At 55.6% G+C, this 15,329-nt stretch overlaps 1 protein-coding gene across 1 annotated transcript in view; it reads left to right on the top strand.

Moving 5' to 3' along the window:
• The window catches only part of COL22A1 (collagen type XXII alpha 1 chain), a 260,858-nt gene that overhangs the window by 60,127 nt on the left and 185,402 nt on the right, over positions 1–15,329 (top strand). The window contains exons 6-9 of the mRNA XM_047074226.1: positions 1,692–1,815; positions 6,552–6,827; positions 12,992–13,072; positions 14,154–14,270. Of these exons, the coding sequence (XP_046930182.1) occupies positions 1,692–1,815; positions 6,552–6,827; positions 12,992–13,072; positions 14,154–14,270 (598 nt within the window). The remainder of the gene's footprint in view (positions 1–1,691; positions 1,816–6,551; positions 6,828–12,991; positions 13,073–14,153; positions 14,271–15,329) is intronic.

Genomic DNA, 15,329 nt, shown 5'->3' with positions numbered 1-15,329 from the left:
TAGAGAGACAAATATAAATACAGATTTGTAGATCTGTGCTACATAGATCTGCTTATCTGCAAGGATCCATCTGTATTTATCTATGTGTACATAGATGTCAAACGTGCACAGATATGTGTTGTTTCAAAAGTATAAGAAAAAGGTGTGTTTGAAAAAAAACAGTTCCATGGTTTGACTCATTACTGAAATCAGAAGAAAAATGAGATGAAACGCAGTGTCTGTTGTGGCAGCAAAGCCCATGTCTGTGCAGTCAGGTGAGAAAGGCCCATCTTCCCCCCGTGGGGACAGTCACCATCCTCACCCCTCAGTTCTGTGGGGGCCCAACACTGAGTGACAGGCTGCTCCTAGTGCCTGCAGGTGAGCTGGGTGAAATCCCGGCTCAGAGAATGACTCTGAACAGCGGGGGCTCCCTCCCAGCTTGGATCTGAGAACCGAGACTCCCACAAGGAGACCAGTCTGTGCTCACAGACTCTGCAGCCAAATCAGGGGTCCCAGAGGGTCTGCGAGCCGGGAACCGGGAACCCAGACGCCTCCTCATTTCCCTTCCCGGCTTTCTGGCCAGACGACTTCCACCCCCTCCATTGGAGAAGTCAGTGCCCTGCAGTCCCCAGGCAGGGCCCTGCCCCTGGAGCAGGACGTGGTCCCAATGCGGCCAGGTTCTTTGGGGTGAGGGTGCCACCAGTGGATGGTTAAGGGAAGAGCTCTGGGGACAGGGCCCCCTCTCCATGCGGGTCTCTGCCCAGCCACCTACCAGCCAGATTGCGCCCTGTTAACCCTCAGCTACAACGTGATGATCAGATCACCTCCTTTGTAACTCCTGTGACGAACAGTTTTCATTCTTTTTCTTTTTTAAAAGTTTTTATTTATTCTTTTTTATTTTTCATTATTTTTTTAAGTATTCATTTATTTTGAGAGAGACAGAGAGAGAGTGAGCAGGGGAGGGGCAGAGAGAGAGAGAGAGAGAGAGAGAGAATCCCAAGTAGGCTCCACACTGTCAGCACAGAGCCCGACAAGGGGCTCAAACTCACGAACCATGAGATCATGGCCTGAGCCAAAGTCAGACACCCTACCGACTGAGCCACCCAGGCATCCCTCAACAGTTTTCATTCTGAGCGCGGAGGGCAAAGACAGGAACGGGACCCTCTGGGCTGAGCTGAGGGGAGCTGAAGTCCCCCCAGATGAGGGCCTGGCTCCCCACGCTGGGCAGGGACCTGGGGCTCTGCTCCGTGGAGACGGGAGGATATCCTGGGGGTACAGGGTAGGGGACCATGCAGCATGAGACAAAGCAGCTGGGCCCTGCTGAGAAGGAGCAGGCAGGGGGAGAAGACGGGTACATTTGGCTGCATTTGACCCGAAGGGTGGGTGGGTGGCAGCTTAGCGTCTAACATTGATTTTGTCGAATGGTGATGGTCGAGTCAGGGAGGCTTACATGCACCAAGGGGGTACATTTGAAGGCCTGGGGAGACAGTGAAGGGGCCACAGCAAAGGTCTACAGAGGCTCATCTTGAGGCCCCGATCGAAGGAGGCAGTAAAGACAGGTGAGAAGGTGGATGTTAGAGATGCTCGGGAGGTCATTCGGCAGGACGTACTGACCCACGGGGCACCTGCTCTCGGGAAGCGTGAGAGATGGTCCCTTGCAGCCCGCACGCTCATTGCTAAGCCCACTGTCATCCGTCTCTGTCCCCCTCCAGGGATGTGTTCACACAAGGTTTGCCTGATGAGTATGCCTTCGTCACCACCTTCCGGTTCAGGAAAACGTCTCGGAAAGAAGACTGGTACATCTGGCAGGTCATTGACCAGTACGGGATCCCACAGGTAGGAGCGGCCGTGTCTCAGGGGCCAGAAGCTTTCTGTTTCCTTCTCGTGGGGATGGTGTCATCCGCCCTGTTTTCTCCAGGGCCATCCATCCTGGGCCCAGGAGATCACGAGTCTGGTGTATGAAGCCCCAGAGAGACGTGGCTTCTTTCCCTGAGGGCAGGTCCGTTCCTGGCACTCTGGGTGGGGGGAGGCAGGAGACCTCGTCCCTTCCTGCCCTACAGGTGCTCAGCCGAACCAGGGAGGTGGCTCTGTTAGAGCGGCACAGCTCGTGATACAGCGGAAGACGTAGCTCAGGGTCAGCTAGTCCTGGGTTCAGATCTTGTGTCTGTGCCTTTCTTGGTGTGGGCCTGAGACATGCAAGCTTAGCGTCCTGAGTCCTGTTGCTCCTCAAGGTCATGTGGAAACAGCTGCCATGGGTGGTTGGGGAAGGTGGGGTGAGCCACGTCTCTCGTGCATCTGGAACAACGCCTCTTATGTGACCATGTCGTGTTACATCGCTTCCCTTCTTACGCCATTCTGCTCTTAACCCCGAGTGCCATTCTTGGCCATCTCAGGTGCGTTTTGGCTTTCCGCCTCCTCGAAGGTAGAACGACTCACCAGCGGCACGCAGCCAAGTCAGGAAGCGGGGTCTCAAAGTCAGAGCCATTGGCACAACACGCTGGTTTGAGTTGCAGGCGACACTGAGTTTTGTGCCCTTGCCAAATCCCCAGTGCAGGGACCGTCCCCGTCTTCGTCATTTACCCTTGTCCCCTTTTGAAGACGTACTCCTCTTCAGCGGGCGGACACGGTCTGTATTTTCATTTGAGGCTGAAATGGAAACGTGCTCAACTGGACCCCAGTGGCCACACTCGTGGGCTGTGGCCAGAAGACACGCTGCTCCACACGGCGAGCTGCGGGCCGGGCCGTGTACCGTGGTGAGGGCTGGACTCTGATGCCGCATGGGCTCGTTGATGCACCCCTGCTCTCTGTAGGGGCAAGAGACCGTCCTGGGCACTTCGTATATCGAGGCTGTGGGTCTTCTTCCCAGCCTGCTGCCATCTTGCCAGGAGGGGACTGAGTATGTGCGGTTTGTCCCCTGCCTGAAGGAAAAGAGGGATTTGAACCCAGGGAGCCCAGCTCCGCGTCTGTCTCTTATCCGCTGTGCCCAGATGGCTCCTGTCTCCCTCAGTCCTGCTAAATGATGTTTCCAGAGCATCCCTGGTCAGACTGAGATGCGAAACGTTTTCGACCCTGATGGCTGAGTGCCCTGATTTCCTGAGTGTGGGAGGCTGGACGGAACAGATGAGGCTCCTCTCCAGAGGCCGGTTGTCTGGAGGGCAGGCAGCTCATGGTGTCTCTCATTCACGTCCACCTCCGGCACGTGGGTCTTCCTTCTCCAATTTCGCAGGGTCTGGTGCAGTGGGACTGGGCCCCCGCCATGCATCCTTGCGGGGCAAACCCCCGCCCCCTCGTCTGGGTTCTCTTCCCTCATGGCATTTGCAGAGCTGTGTGGGATTGCTGTCTGCCATGTCTGCGTCCCCCCCTCCTCTTTCCGGAATGAGCCATGGGCTGGGACACTACAGAGCCGTGCAGAGATGGCCCGCCTCGGAGGACCTCAGGCTCATCTGCAAAGAGGCACCTGGCATTTCGATTTCATTGAGCGAGCCTTCACGGAGCACGGTTCCCTGGCAGTCTGAGGGTGGCCCCTTCTCGCCCCGGGGGACATACTGGCCAGACACAGGGAAGATGGACAGAGGCCTGCCGGAAGGGATGTGTAGGCGGAATGCTATGATTCTCTTAGTCCTGCAGACCTAGATCTTTGTATCTAGCCATCACTGCATTTAGTATTTCCAACCACACTCACGTTGGTGTTCTCCTCACTTGTCATCCACTCATTCCAGATACGATCGAGGGACAGGAAGGAGGCTGGCCCTGCACATCAGAGATGAGGCTCCAGAGGTTTTGGGAGGGGACAAGGTTCCTTGTAAGCAGTGGAGGGACTTCTGTTTGAGCCCGGGCTCTGGGAGGTGGGCAGATCCAAAACAGGAAGACCGATTCGGAGACTGCTGTAGTCATTGAAGCAAAAGATGATGTTGACCCAGACTGCTAGTAACACTAAACTGGGTGGAAATGATCATATCCTGGATGTATTTTGAAGCCAGATCCAGTAGGATTTGCTGATGGATCTGAGCCTTGAGGTGCCTTCCTGAGGTCCCCAGCTGGCCCTGGTAGACACAGGACTCTGGCCTGCCAGGCGCCACTCCATGCTCTGTGTCTTCCGAAGACATTTACATCCTGAAGGGAAAGCCGTGTCCTCATGAGGCTCCCGCGGTGGTTCAGGGACCCAGGACTCAAACATGGGAAAGCACTTTCTAGAAACAGAAGACCATGTTTAATAATAGAAATATTAGGGTATGAGGATTAGAAGTGTACTAGATTGTTGGCCAGGGTTCATAGTTTTCTGTGTTTTACCAACACAGCACGCAGTGCAAAAAAACCCCCCAAATCTCCCCCCTCCACTGTCCGGAGGTCACGTGGGGCCCAGAAAGAGAAACCAGAGCACCTGGGTGGTGTTACAAGAGCTGTGGCTGATGCCCAGCAGTGCGTGGGCACCTTCCTTTAACCTGAGGGCTCTCATTCACTCATTCACTCATTCAGTACCTTTTTTTTGGGGGGGGGGGTGGCACTATGTGCTGAGTGTTGTCCTCACCCCTGAAGAGAGGGCAAGAGAGACAAAGTGCCTGCTTACAAGGATGGGGCAGGACAGTCAGGAAACAGGTGAGCAAGAAAAATGAACACTGACCAAGCACTCTGAGAACGAGAACAAGTGAATGGAACAAGCGGGTGGAGAGCACGTGAGCAGGCTGGAATCCAACTCTGTGTGTGTGTGTGTGTGTGTGTGTGTGTGTGTGTGTGTGAGAGAGAGAGAGAGAGAGAGAGAGAGAGAGAGAGAGAGAGAGTCGGAGAAGGCTTCCACTGCGTGATGCCTTTCAATTTAGTCCCTTTTTCATTATGGCTAATACTCAGAGCAGCACCTGGAATATGGTTGACGCTGCGTAAGTGTTTTACATACACCATGTTGATTCACTTAATCCTCATAATGACTTGGTGATACAGGTGCCATCATTGGTGCCATTTTATGAACGGGGAAATGGCACAGAGAGGTTAAATCACTTGCCCGAGGACACACAGCTCAAAAGTGACTTGCCGGTTCGGGTGTAGGCAGACAGCCGACAGCCCCAGTTTTGGGAGAGGGTTTTAAGAGAGTGGCCAGGGTTAAGGTTGATGATGAGGTTAAGGGTCAGAGTTAAAGAAGCCGACAAGGGATACTGAGGTGCGTCCTGGGATTAGTAACAGCAGGAAGCGGCACCTAGGCGGCCTGGGCAGGGAAGGTTGGTGGTTCCTGGAGGCCGTGGGTTCTGGAGCCATGGAGGAGAGCGAGTCCTCACGTGGCCTTGGTGTGTGGATGGACACAGCCACACCGCAGGGAATCAGGCCCCAGACCCTGTCTTCCTGCCTAAGGTCTCCATGCCGTGGGCTTCCCATGGGCCACGCTGATGAGAAGCCAAAGGGCACAGGAGCCCAGGTGCGGGAGTCCTTAGAGGTCAGACTTGGGGTGCCGGAGCTAGGTAGGGAGGCGTGGAGCATGGGCATCAGGGCACATGAAGACTGGTCCCATGGGGGAGGGGGGGCGGGGGCAAGAATATATTCATTCCTTTACTCGCTGATGAATACTTTTTTTTTTTAATGAAGGCTAAATTTTTTTTAAGTTCATTCATCTATTTGAGAGAGAGAGAGAGAGAGAGCATGGGAGGGGCAGAGAGAGAGGGGGAGAGAGAGAGAGAGAGAGAGAGAGAGAGAGAGAGAGAGAGAATCCCAAGCAGGCTCCACACTGTCTGCGCAGAGCCCAATGCGGGGCTCAAACCCATGAACCTTGAGATCGTGACCTGAACCGAAAGCAAGAGTGGGACAGTTAACCGACTGAGCCACCCAGGCACCCCGTGAATTCTTCTCTCTGTACGTTACATGTAGAAATCCACCTTACCTTCATGCGTCTGTGTTTCGCACTGTCATATTGCTGACACCGAGCACCTTGCTTGCCTGTTGCAGATGGTGCTCAGTGAATACGTGTAAGGAAGGAAGCATGAGGGAGTGTCCATTCATTCATTCATTCATTCATTCATTCATTCATTCAAAGAGCAACAAAAGTAAAACTTCCTTCCAGAATTTCCCAGGCATTTTGCAAAGGGTGGGGTGTCCTCTAGTGAATGTGAAGATACGTGAGTCCTGCCCCTAAGGAACTTTATCCTCCTGGGGCTTCAGTTTCATCCCCACGGTGGGAGACAGTGTGGGGTCTCAGCCTGGCATCTGGCTGGGCACGTTCTGTTTGGCCAGCCCAGGGTTTTACGGAAACCAGCCGGGGTTTCTCACTGGTCTCGGGACTCAAGCGCTTTGGCGTGACCTGTCTCGCAGAGTCACAGAAGTGCTCGTCCTGCATGGTGCCACCAGGCACGGGGTTGTGGCCCCTGGATTCAGGTGGAGCCCAATTATTGCATACCCAGTGCAGGCTTAGGACAGCCTGCAAGTTGGCACCAGGGCTGAGGAGGGAACCGAGGCTTTGCCCAAGGTTGCCCAGCGGAGAGCGTCACGGCCAGGACGTGACTCGGGATTCTGCAGGCCCCTCCCCCCTCGCCCTCTCTCCCCTTGGGTCGCTCCCGTGCAGCTCAGGGGGCCTGTGGTCCTCTGCTCCCCAGGTCTCCATCCGGCTGGATGGCGAGAACAAGGCAGTGGAGTACGATGCCGTGGGCGCCATGAAGGACGCCGTGAGGGTGGTGTTCCAAGGCCCCCGGGTCAGTGACCTCTTTGACCGGGACTGGCACAAGATCGCCCTGAGCATCCAGGCCCAGAACGTCTCCCTGTACATCGACTGTGTGCTGGTGCAGACGCTGCCCATTGAGGAGCGGGAGAACATCGACATCCAGGGCAAGACCGTGATCGGCAAGCGCCTGTATGACAGCGTGCCCATCGACGTGAGTACCGGGACGCGGGGAGGGGGGAGGCTCCTGCGCCCAAGGTCCTGGGGTCACCAGGGGAGGGAAGCCTTGGGAGTCAAGTGCCCTCGCCTCCCCCAGACTTGTCCGTTTCATTTGTCAAGACATCACCTTGGACTGCTGTAGGAGGGAGGACCCCACCTCAGAAACCGTGTTGGGACCCAGGGTCCCCTTCATTCATTCATGCATTCAGTTGTTCATTCAGCTGGTCATTTTTCACATGTATATTGAGCACGTGCTGTGTACCAGGCACTGTGCCCAGCAATGGGGACGTCTGTCTGCATATGTATCTGTAGGTAGTAGGTACGGAGAATTCTAAACTCCCCTGTGTATTTAACTAGAGGCTTTTTTTTTTTTTTTTTTTTTTTGCTTTCTTGTCTGATTGTAGAAAATCTGGAAAACACAGTATATGCAAAATAAGTAAAAAAAAAAAAAAAAAAAATTGTCCTCCGTGCACTGCCCGGGGATGACAACCAGTGATAACTCGGTAATGGTACCAGTGTCCTCCCGTGTCCTTCCATCAGTGTTCTTTCTTCCTGCTCTTCCTGCCCCCTTTTCTCTCCTCTCTTTTTCTTTTTCCCTTAATTTGTATTTCTTTCCTCCGGAGCTGCCTCTGCACCTCCGTGCACACAGACGCGGGCACCGTAAGTGCACGGCCCTGAGATGCACATGCGCAGGGTGCTGGCACTCCCTGCGTGCGATCCCTTCGAGCCCAGGCAGCCTTACCTGCTACAGCAGGAGCATCCGCCTCCCAAGGAGTAATCAGATCACGATTTGGGATAGCTCTCTCCAAAACCACCTCTTATCCTTTCTTATGCTCTCACGCGTGTCTGTTATCAAAGATGGTGTTGTTGGAGGTGAGCTCAGTTCTTTGGAGTTTCTGCAAACGATCCGTGGTTATCCTAAATCCTAAATTTAGGCAATCCTAAAATTGCTTTTTGCTTTTCTTCCTAAGAGGATGGGTCAAAGCTTTTCTTCTTTCTTCTAGCTGCTTCGATATACTTTATTACACGTTGTGTTTAGTTACTGATGTTTCCCCGTCCTAATCAGCAAGCCTTGGGTCTTGAACATGGTGCCATGTGTCCAAGGACACTTTCCTCATGAGGAGCACACCTGCCCGTCGAGTTTGAGCTGTAGACCAGCTGATAGGGTTCCACTGGGGCATGTGCCCTTGCGATCAGTGATTAGGTTGTAAGGTAAACCATTTTTGACTTTTGCACATAATGTAAATTTCTCAACAAAGTGCCTGAACATTTATATGCCTACCACCGATGTACAGCAGTCCTATTTTCTTAAGTCCTCACTGGTATATTGAATATATTTTATTTTTTAAAAGATTTTATTTTTAAACAATCTCTACGTGCAACGTGGGGCTTGAACCCACAACCCCGAGATCAAGACTAAGCCAGCCACCTACTGAGCCAAGCAGATGCCCTGATGTATTTTATTTTTAAATGTTTTTTGTTTTGTCATTCTGATGGGCATATGATGGTATTTTTTTGTCTTTTCCACCTGTATTTCCCTGCTTCTGCTGCAAACAGCCATCCTGTGTATTTGATTGCCCACTTGACATCCCCTCGGTGACTGGGGATGCCCGTAGCATTTGCCTGTTTTTATGATTATGCTGTGTGGTTTTTTTTTCTAACGACTTCTAGATAATACATATATATTCTGAATATGAATTGCATATTTATTATACGTTGTGAATATTGTTTCCTGATCTGTCAAGCACAAACCATAAGCTAAAAAATTGAGTAATTTTGAACACCTCAAGATTCAAGAAATGGTGTTATGGCCAAAAAAAGTACCATAAACAATGTTAGAAAGTCTCTTACAACTTGCATTGTTAGCTGAAGAAGAGATTGTGGACATTGCCAGTATGTACAGATTCCTTAAAACGAAGGCCAGAGAAGGCTGGCCAGAGGGAGTAGGGCAGAGGAGAGACGGGGCGGAGGGAGGCAGGCGGCACCCACGAGCCGTGCCCGCGTGTGTCCACCTCCAGTCCCCTCGAGTGGTCCTGCCCTCCGAGTTGGGATTTCTGCTCAGACAGCCCGTCTTCAGTGCCCACCTGCAAACCACGCCTTGGCTAAGACCATGGGCGTCGGGGCCTGGCGAAGACAGAGCTGTGGCGTGTGCATGATACAAGTACGGTCATGCCAGTCCCCGTCAGAGTGTGTGTTATTGTCACAAGCACAACCCCTTTAACCCTCCCCACACGCCACGGAGGGGGCATTGCTCCTGTGCTACAGGTGAAGAGTCCAGCTCAGAGACAGTAGCTGGTTTGCTTAAGCCCCCCCGCCCCCGTCCCTGCCAGCCCTGGGCCAGTGTGGGGTGAGGCAGGATGGGTCTTGGGAGCAGCCTGTCGGTGAAGCCTGTGGGAAGGGCAGAGGTAGGGCAGGGACAGCTCAGCATTGCATCCGAAGATGTTCCCTGGGGCTGCAGGGAGCAGGTGGATGTAGAGGAGAAGGAGGGGTGGGCCGTTAGGGAGCAGTGAGAGGCCCAGCGGCTGGGGGCCTCCTCAGGGATAGTGATGTTCCTGGTGCCTCCCGCTGAGGGTGGGGGGTTCAAGAGGAATGGCCAAGGAAGCTGACGGGCATGTAGGCAGGGGGATGCGGTGAGGGTGCCATCCAGCTGGGGGAGAGCTGGGGATCGGAGTAGGGGTGGGGAGGGGCGATCCTGGGCCCTGAGGGCGGAGCTTGTCTGGGATGCTCGCGATGCCAGGGTGGGGGGCCCTTCCCCATCCCTGTCCAGAGGCCCCGCCGGCCTCCCCTTCCCTGTGTCTCAGGCCTCTGCCGGTCTCCCGAGTTGGTCAATGAGGAGCATTCTCCCTCTCGGAGACCAGAGGGATTCACCTCTCCCACCCTCCACCTGTCCAGAGCCGTCTCCTGGCTGGTGCTGGTGCTGGGGACAAGCACCCGCCACCCTCCTCCGCAGGGTCGGCACCTGGGTCTCTAGGGCTGCCTGCCCGGCTGCTCTAGAGCAGGCCCCCAAGCCACGGTCAGCGTCTAGCATGGGAGAACTGCAGGGCCCAGCACACCTGTTGGCGCTCTTGTCCTCCTTCCATCGCGCCAGTTTGGGGGTCCGGCAGGCACCCCCACCTGGCGTCTGCGCACTAAGCGCTGGCCTGGAGCAGAGACACCTCAGTCGCACTTTGCCTGGTCCTGCCCACTGTGTCCTCGTGCTCCCTGGGTTCATCCACATTGCAGCCCCGAGAGCTCATTCGCCCCATTGTCCCCATTGATTCGTTTATATTTAAATGTTTATTTATTTATTTTGAGAGAGAGAGACAGGGCACGAGCGCAAGTGGGGGAGGGGCAGGGAGAGAAGGGGAGAGGGAGAATCCCAAGCAGTTTCCTCACGGTCAGCACAGAGCCCGACGTGGAGCTCGGCCTCCTGACCCTGAGATCATGACCAAGAGTCGGATGCTTTACCGGCTGAGCCACCCAGGCGCCCCCACGTTGTTAGCAAGGAGGTGCAGGCACAGAGAGATTCAATAACGTGCCCAGAATGGCCAAGTGGGTAAGTGGCTTCACAGTCTGCTTGTGGGTTCTGTGCTTTACTGGGTGTCTGGGACCCTGGGTGTGCGTCCTGCCTGACTCTCACCTTCGATGGTCACATTAGGCCCTTAATTGGCCTCTTTGCACCCCCAGTGTGGAGTCTGGGGGCTCGGCGGGTCCCTTTCTCTCCTTTCACCACGCCATTAGCCGAGTGTCCACTTTGTATGCCATACTGGGAAACCCAGAACCTCTGACATTTGTCAACAGAATACCACACCCATTTCCCATTTCCAGCTGGGTTTCTAGCTTGAAAACAAATCCTAATGAAGTATGTGGCAGGAGAATCAATAAATTCCTCAGCCTGTTGTCAATCTTGCAAAAGCATGGGGTGGTCCAGGGCCTTGGACACAGCCAGAGAGACCACAGCACGGCTGCAGCTCTCCCTGTGACCCCCACATGCCTCTGTGCCTCACCTGGTTCGCCCAGTCCCGCGAGGGTGCGTCACTGCCTTCACCCTACAGCAGAGGACACAGAGGCTTGGGTTGGCGTGCCTTGACCAGCTGTGACGAGAGGAGCAGGGCTGGGACCCAAACCAGATTTCAAGCTCCCTGCACTCCCTAGCCGGTTACCCCGGCGCAGCCAGAGAAGGGTCACCAAGCTGCAGGTGGTGGACCCTGGAGGAAAGCCGGGCCAGGGAAGACCACCTAGGCTGTCGTTCAAACAGAGTTACTGAGAGCATCGATGTGAGCAGAGAGCTGAGAGTTGAGTGGGGGCCAGAGGGACGTCAGCGGGTAGGTTCCTGGCTTGGTGGAGGGAGGAGACCAGATGCAGGAGCAGGGTGGCCAGAGAATGATGGGACTTCAGGTGGCCGGAAAGGGGTCCCTCTGGCTCCCAGACCCTCTCAGCCACCTGGGAACCTCTCTGCCAGGCCCGGGTGTCTGTGCTCTGACCGTGACCCTGCGCGTCTGTCTCTTTCTTCCCCGGCCCTATCCTCGCAGCCTTGCCAAACGGACCAGCTGCTGGGTATGTGTTTGCTAATGAAGAAAGCAGGACCCTGTCTTGAAAATGGGCTTTGTTCAAAAGCACGACTGTATGTTTTGTCATTTTCTCCTGTTCTGTGGGCTGGCGTCTCGCAGGAAGTAAAACAGACAGACGGATGGGATTGTTAACTGAACTGTGGGGTGGGGGGGTTATATTCCCGGGGCACCTTCTAGAGCCAGCAGGATGAGGCCAAGCACTGAGCAGCCGCATGGTGGGTTCGCTGGGGCCCTCCAGCTGCAGCATAGGCCAGCCAGAGGAGGGTAAAGGGAGGCACAAGGCCAGGGGCACATAGCGCCCATGTTTAGTAACATAAGCATCCCTCTGTTCGCTGGTTCGGCTCAAGTTCCCTCGACAGATGTGTGTGCATACACCCATGCATCCTTCCAACCATTCATTCTGGGCCTCTGGGACTCTGCCGGGTGCCAGAAACGGTTCTGGTGTTGGGGATCCAGCAGAAGACAGGGGAGAAGAGATGCCTCACGGGGTCTATGTGCTGGCAGGGAAGCAGGTTTTGAAAAGTAAACTAAGAAACATGTGCACAAAGGCGTTTCGCGGCAGGGGACATAAAGTGACAGGCGATGGGGCCTGCATTCAGGTGGCACTTGTGGAGGTGAGGGCAGCGTGGTTTGGGGAGGTGACTAGGAGTTTGCTGGGTGTTCAGGGAGTTTCCTAGATGAGGGACCCCGTGTAAACGCACGGATGTGGGAAGCCAGGAGGTCGGGTGCTGTGGGATGTGAGTGCGGAGTGAGGGGAAGCACCCCTGGAAAAGCAGGCAGAGCCAGGTGCTGGGGGACCCGAGTGTCCCAGAGAAGGCCCGGGCTTTCTGTGCAGACTGTGTGTGCACGTGTGTATGCGTGGGCCTGTGTGGGCCTGTGTGTGCGTGTCCACATATACACGTGTTGTGTGTGCATCACACATGTGTGTGCTGTGTGGGTGTGTGCATGTGGATGTGTGTGTGCATGTGTGCATATTGCACATGCTTGCACGTGTGTGTTGTATGGGTGTGTGTGCAGACGCATATGTGTGCCTGCGTGCACGTGTGTGTGTTCATCTGTGCGTGCACGTGTGTATTGTGTGGGTGCAGACGTGTGTATGTGTCCGTGTGTGTGTGTGCATGTGTGGGTGTGTGGGTGCAAATGTGTGTGCATGCTGCACACCAAAACCCTTGTAAGTTGTGTTGAGGGACTGCGGTGTTAAAGGGGGTGATGGAGGCACATTTACTGTACAAAGTTGACTTGCGCAGCCGCGTGGAGATGCCATGTGGGTTGGGCGTGAGGTACTTTCAGAGGCTTCCAGAGACCGCGGTGAGAGTGCCCTGAAAGGAGCTCTAAATAAACGTGGTGGCAGTGGCGGGGGGCGGGAGGTGGCGTGTGACAGGGAGCCTAACCTGCAGCCTCCAACCTCCTTGCACTTGGGGCTGTCACTTCTAGAAGGGTGCGCAAGTAGGTGACACATAGGCTCCCCCTGGAGCTCAGCCCAGGGCGGGCGGTGGCCTGGGTCAGACCAGAAGGGACCCCGAGGAGGAGGTGGGGCCTGCTGGAACCATGGAGACTTCGGGCTGCTAAGTCCCCCGGGACTCACCCCCATCCTCGTTATCCTTTCCAGTTTGACCTGCAGCGGATTGTGATCTACTGTGACTCCCGACACGCGGAATTGGAGACTTGCTGTGACATCCCCTCAGGCCCGGTGAGCAGACTCCTGCACGCAGAGGAGGGGAGGAAACTCAGAGGGACAGAGGTGTCCAGGGCCTAGGAACCGGCATCCAGGGGCCGGGGTGTGCCCACCTTCGGAATGTGGCCTGAAAGGGCTCCGTTTCCTGGGCACCCGGGGTGTGGGTTGGGAGTCATGCAGGCCCCCAATGGGGCTGCAGTGGTCCTGGCCTCAGTCAGTGCCCTCAGGCTGCAGGCTGAGTGCTGGGGCCCGGCTGCAGGGAGAACAGACAGAGGCTGGCAGCATGGCCGTGGGAGGGACTGACCCGTGATCAGAGCAGGGGAGACCGAGGCACCTTGGTCTGGTCGGCAGAGGGGAGGAGGCAGCTCGCAGGCAGGACTGGGAAGTTCAAGAGAGACCAGAGTTTTTCCCCCTGACCCTCCAGGCAGGTCAGCCTCCCCCTGGGACCTCTCCACTTCTGCCCCCTTCCGGGCTCTCTCTCTCCAACCTCTCTAGCAAAACCCGGTCCCAAGGCTGCTTGGAGGGCGGGCTTAGTGACAGGGCCTGTTCCCAGGGCTGAGGGCTGAGGTCCTCGCACGGTGCTCAGTGGGCCCCGTGCTCTGGACGTGGTGATGGAAGCCGCCAGCGCTCGGGGTTTAGAGTCACACAGGCCTGACTCTGGACGGAGGGAAGAGAAGGAGGTCAGGTAAGGGTCCATGAGAGCAGAGAGGTGGGAGGGGTAGAGGTGGTGGTAGGGAAAGAGGACGTTACCAAGCACCTGCTGGGGGTCAGACACTGAGCTGTCCCACTGACTCCTCCTCATTGTGCATCAAGATAGACACACCCTTACCCCCTTTCTGCAGAGCGTAATACTGAGGCTCAGAGGGGTTAGCAGTGCCTGCAGTTGCTGAGAGGCCAGCGGCTGAGAGCAGGTCGGCCCAGGCCCTTCTGACTCCAAGGCCTCAGGAGCCCAGGACCTGAGGCCAGACATGACCCGACCTACCCCCACCGCTCAAGTGCAGGCTCCTTGGGTTCCTGGCTCCCGTTGCGTGCACCCCTGCCGGGGCTCTGTGCAGAGGCAAGAGCCAGGTTCTAACCCACTGGGATTTCCTTTCAGTGCCAGGTGACTGTGCTAACGGAGCCTTCGCCCCCGCCCCAGCGGCCTCCCACCGTGGGCAGTGAACAAATCGGGTTTTTGAAGACCATCAACTGCTCCTGCCCGGCTGGAGAAAAGGTACCCTCCCCATTTGACCCTCAGCCCCCAGCCCAGAGCCCCCAGGGCTGAGCGGGGCAGGGTGGTCACCACGAGCAATGGCAGAGGTGGGAATTTCCCATCATGCACGAGGTCGGCCAGGGCGGATGGTCCCAGGTGCTGAGGGAGCCCTTCTTGTTTTTTGGACTCTTGTGTGTTGATGTTCCAGCTCATGAGGACGGGAGCTCTCAGACCCGTTAAGGTTTTCCTGGATTTAACTGTATTCCTGAGGTTTTTCTTGGCTCCTGCTGGTGCCCTGTCCACTCACATGCAAGTAGTCAAACCAGATCTGGTTTGTGAATGAGGTTCAGAGTAGGCAGCATATAAGGAGAGTTTTATCTACTTTGCTTCTGATTTACAAACAGGGTGTTTCCATGAACACCACCAGCACCATCCGCTAGCCTGGATTAAAGGTCTCCTCTGGTGCCTGAGGCCTTCACCTCTTCCATTTTTCTGTAGACCGGTGGCCTTTTTGATAAGACACAACAAAAATGAAAACACAACAAAACAAAACACCGTTTTCCACTGTTTGAGCAGAAGAACTTCACCGAACACCCGAGGATGACAAAAAGCAGTACTGTGCTGGGGAAGGTCCCCGTGAGGTTCTGCGGGGCCCGTAGCCCAGGGCCTTGCCCCACGGCCTGCAGTTACATCCCCTGCTACATCCACCCTCAGCTCGGGGCCAGCATCCCCGAGGTGTCAGTGACTTTGCAGGGGACGAGGCAGACGGAAAGAAATGTGAAATCACGGTCAGGTTCGCGGGAATGGACATACTTTCAGTACACATGTCCTGGCAGGCAGACTCCCTCCTTCTCTCCCTCCCCTCCTCCTTCTCCATCACACCTTCCCTCCCTTCGTCCTCCCTGGAAAGCCAGACCTAGGGAGACAGGGAGCCCCCAGGAGCTCTCATCAGGTGAGGCTGGCAAACGCTGGCCCGACTTGCTGAAAGGAGCCAGCTCAGCCTTGCCGGGAGCTGAGGCTTTTTCCGGGCAGGGGGTGAAAGTGGAGGCACCTTGGCCCGGTGCCCACTGGGTTAGGATG

The sequence above is a fragment of the Lynx rufus genome, unplaced genomic scaffold, assembly GCF_022079265.1.
Source record: "Lynx rufus isolate CCGP_SWC_20201006 ecotype Redwood Valley unplaced genomic scaffold, mLynRuf1.p SCAF_12, whole genome shotgun sequence".
NCBI classification, from domain to species: domain Eukaryota; kingdom Metazoa; phylum Chordata; class Mammalia; order Carnivora; family Felidae; genus Lynx; species Lynx rufus.
Note: the sequence above shows the minus strand (reverse complement) of the source record. Positions and strands in the feature narration are given on the sequence as shown.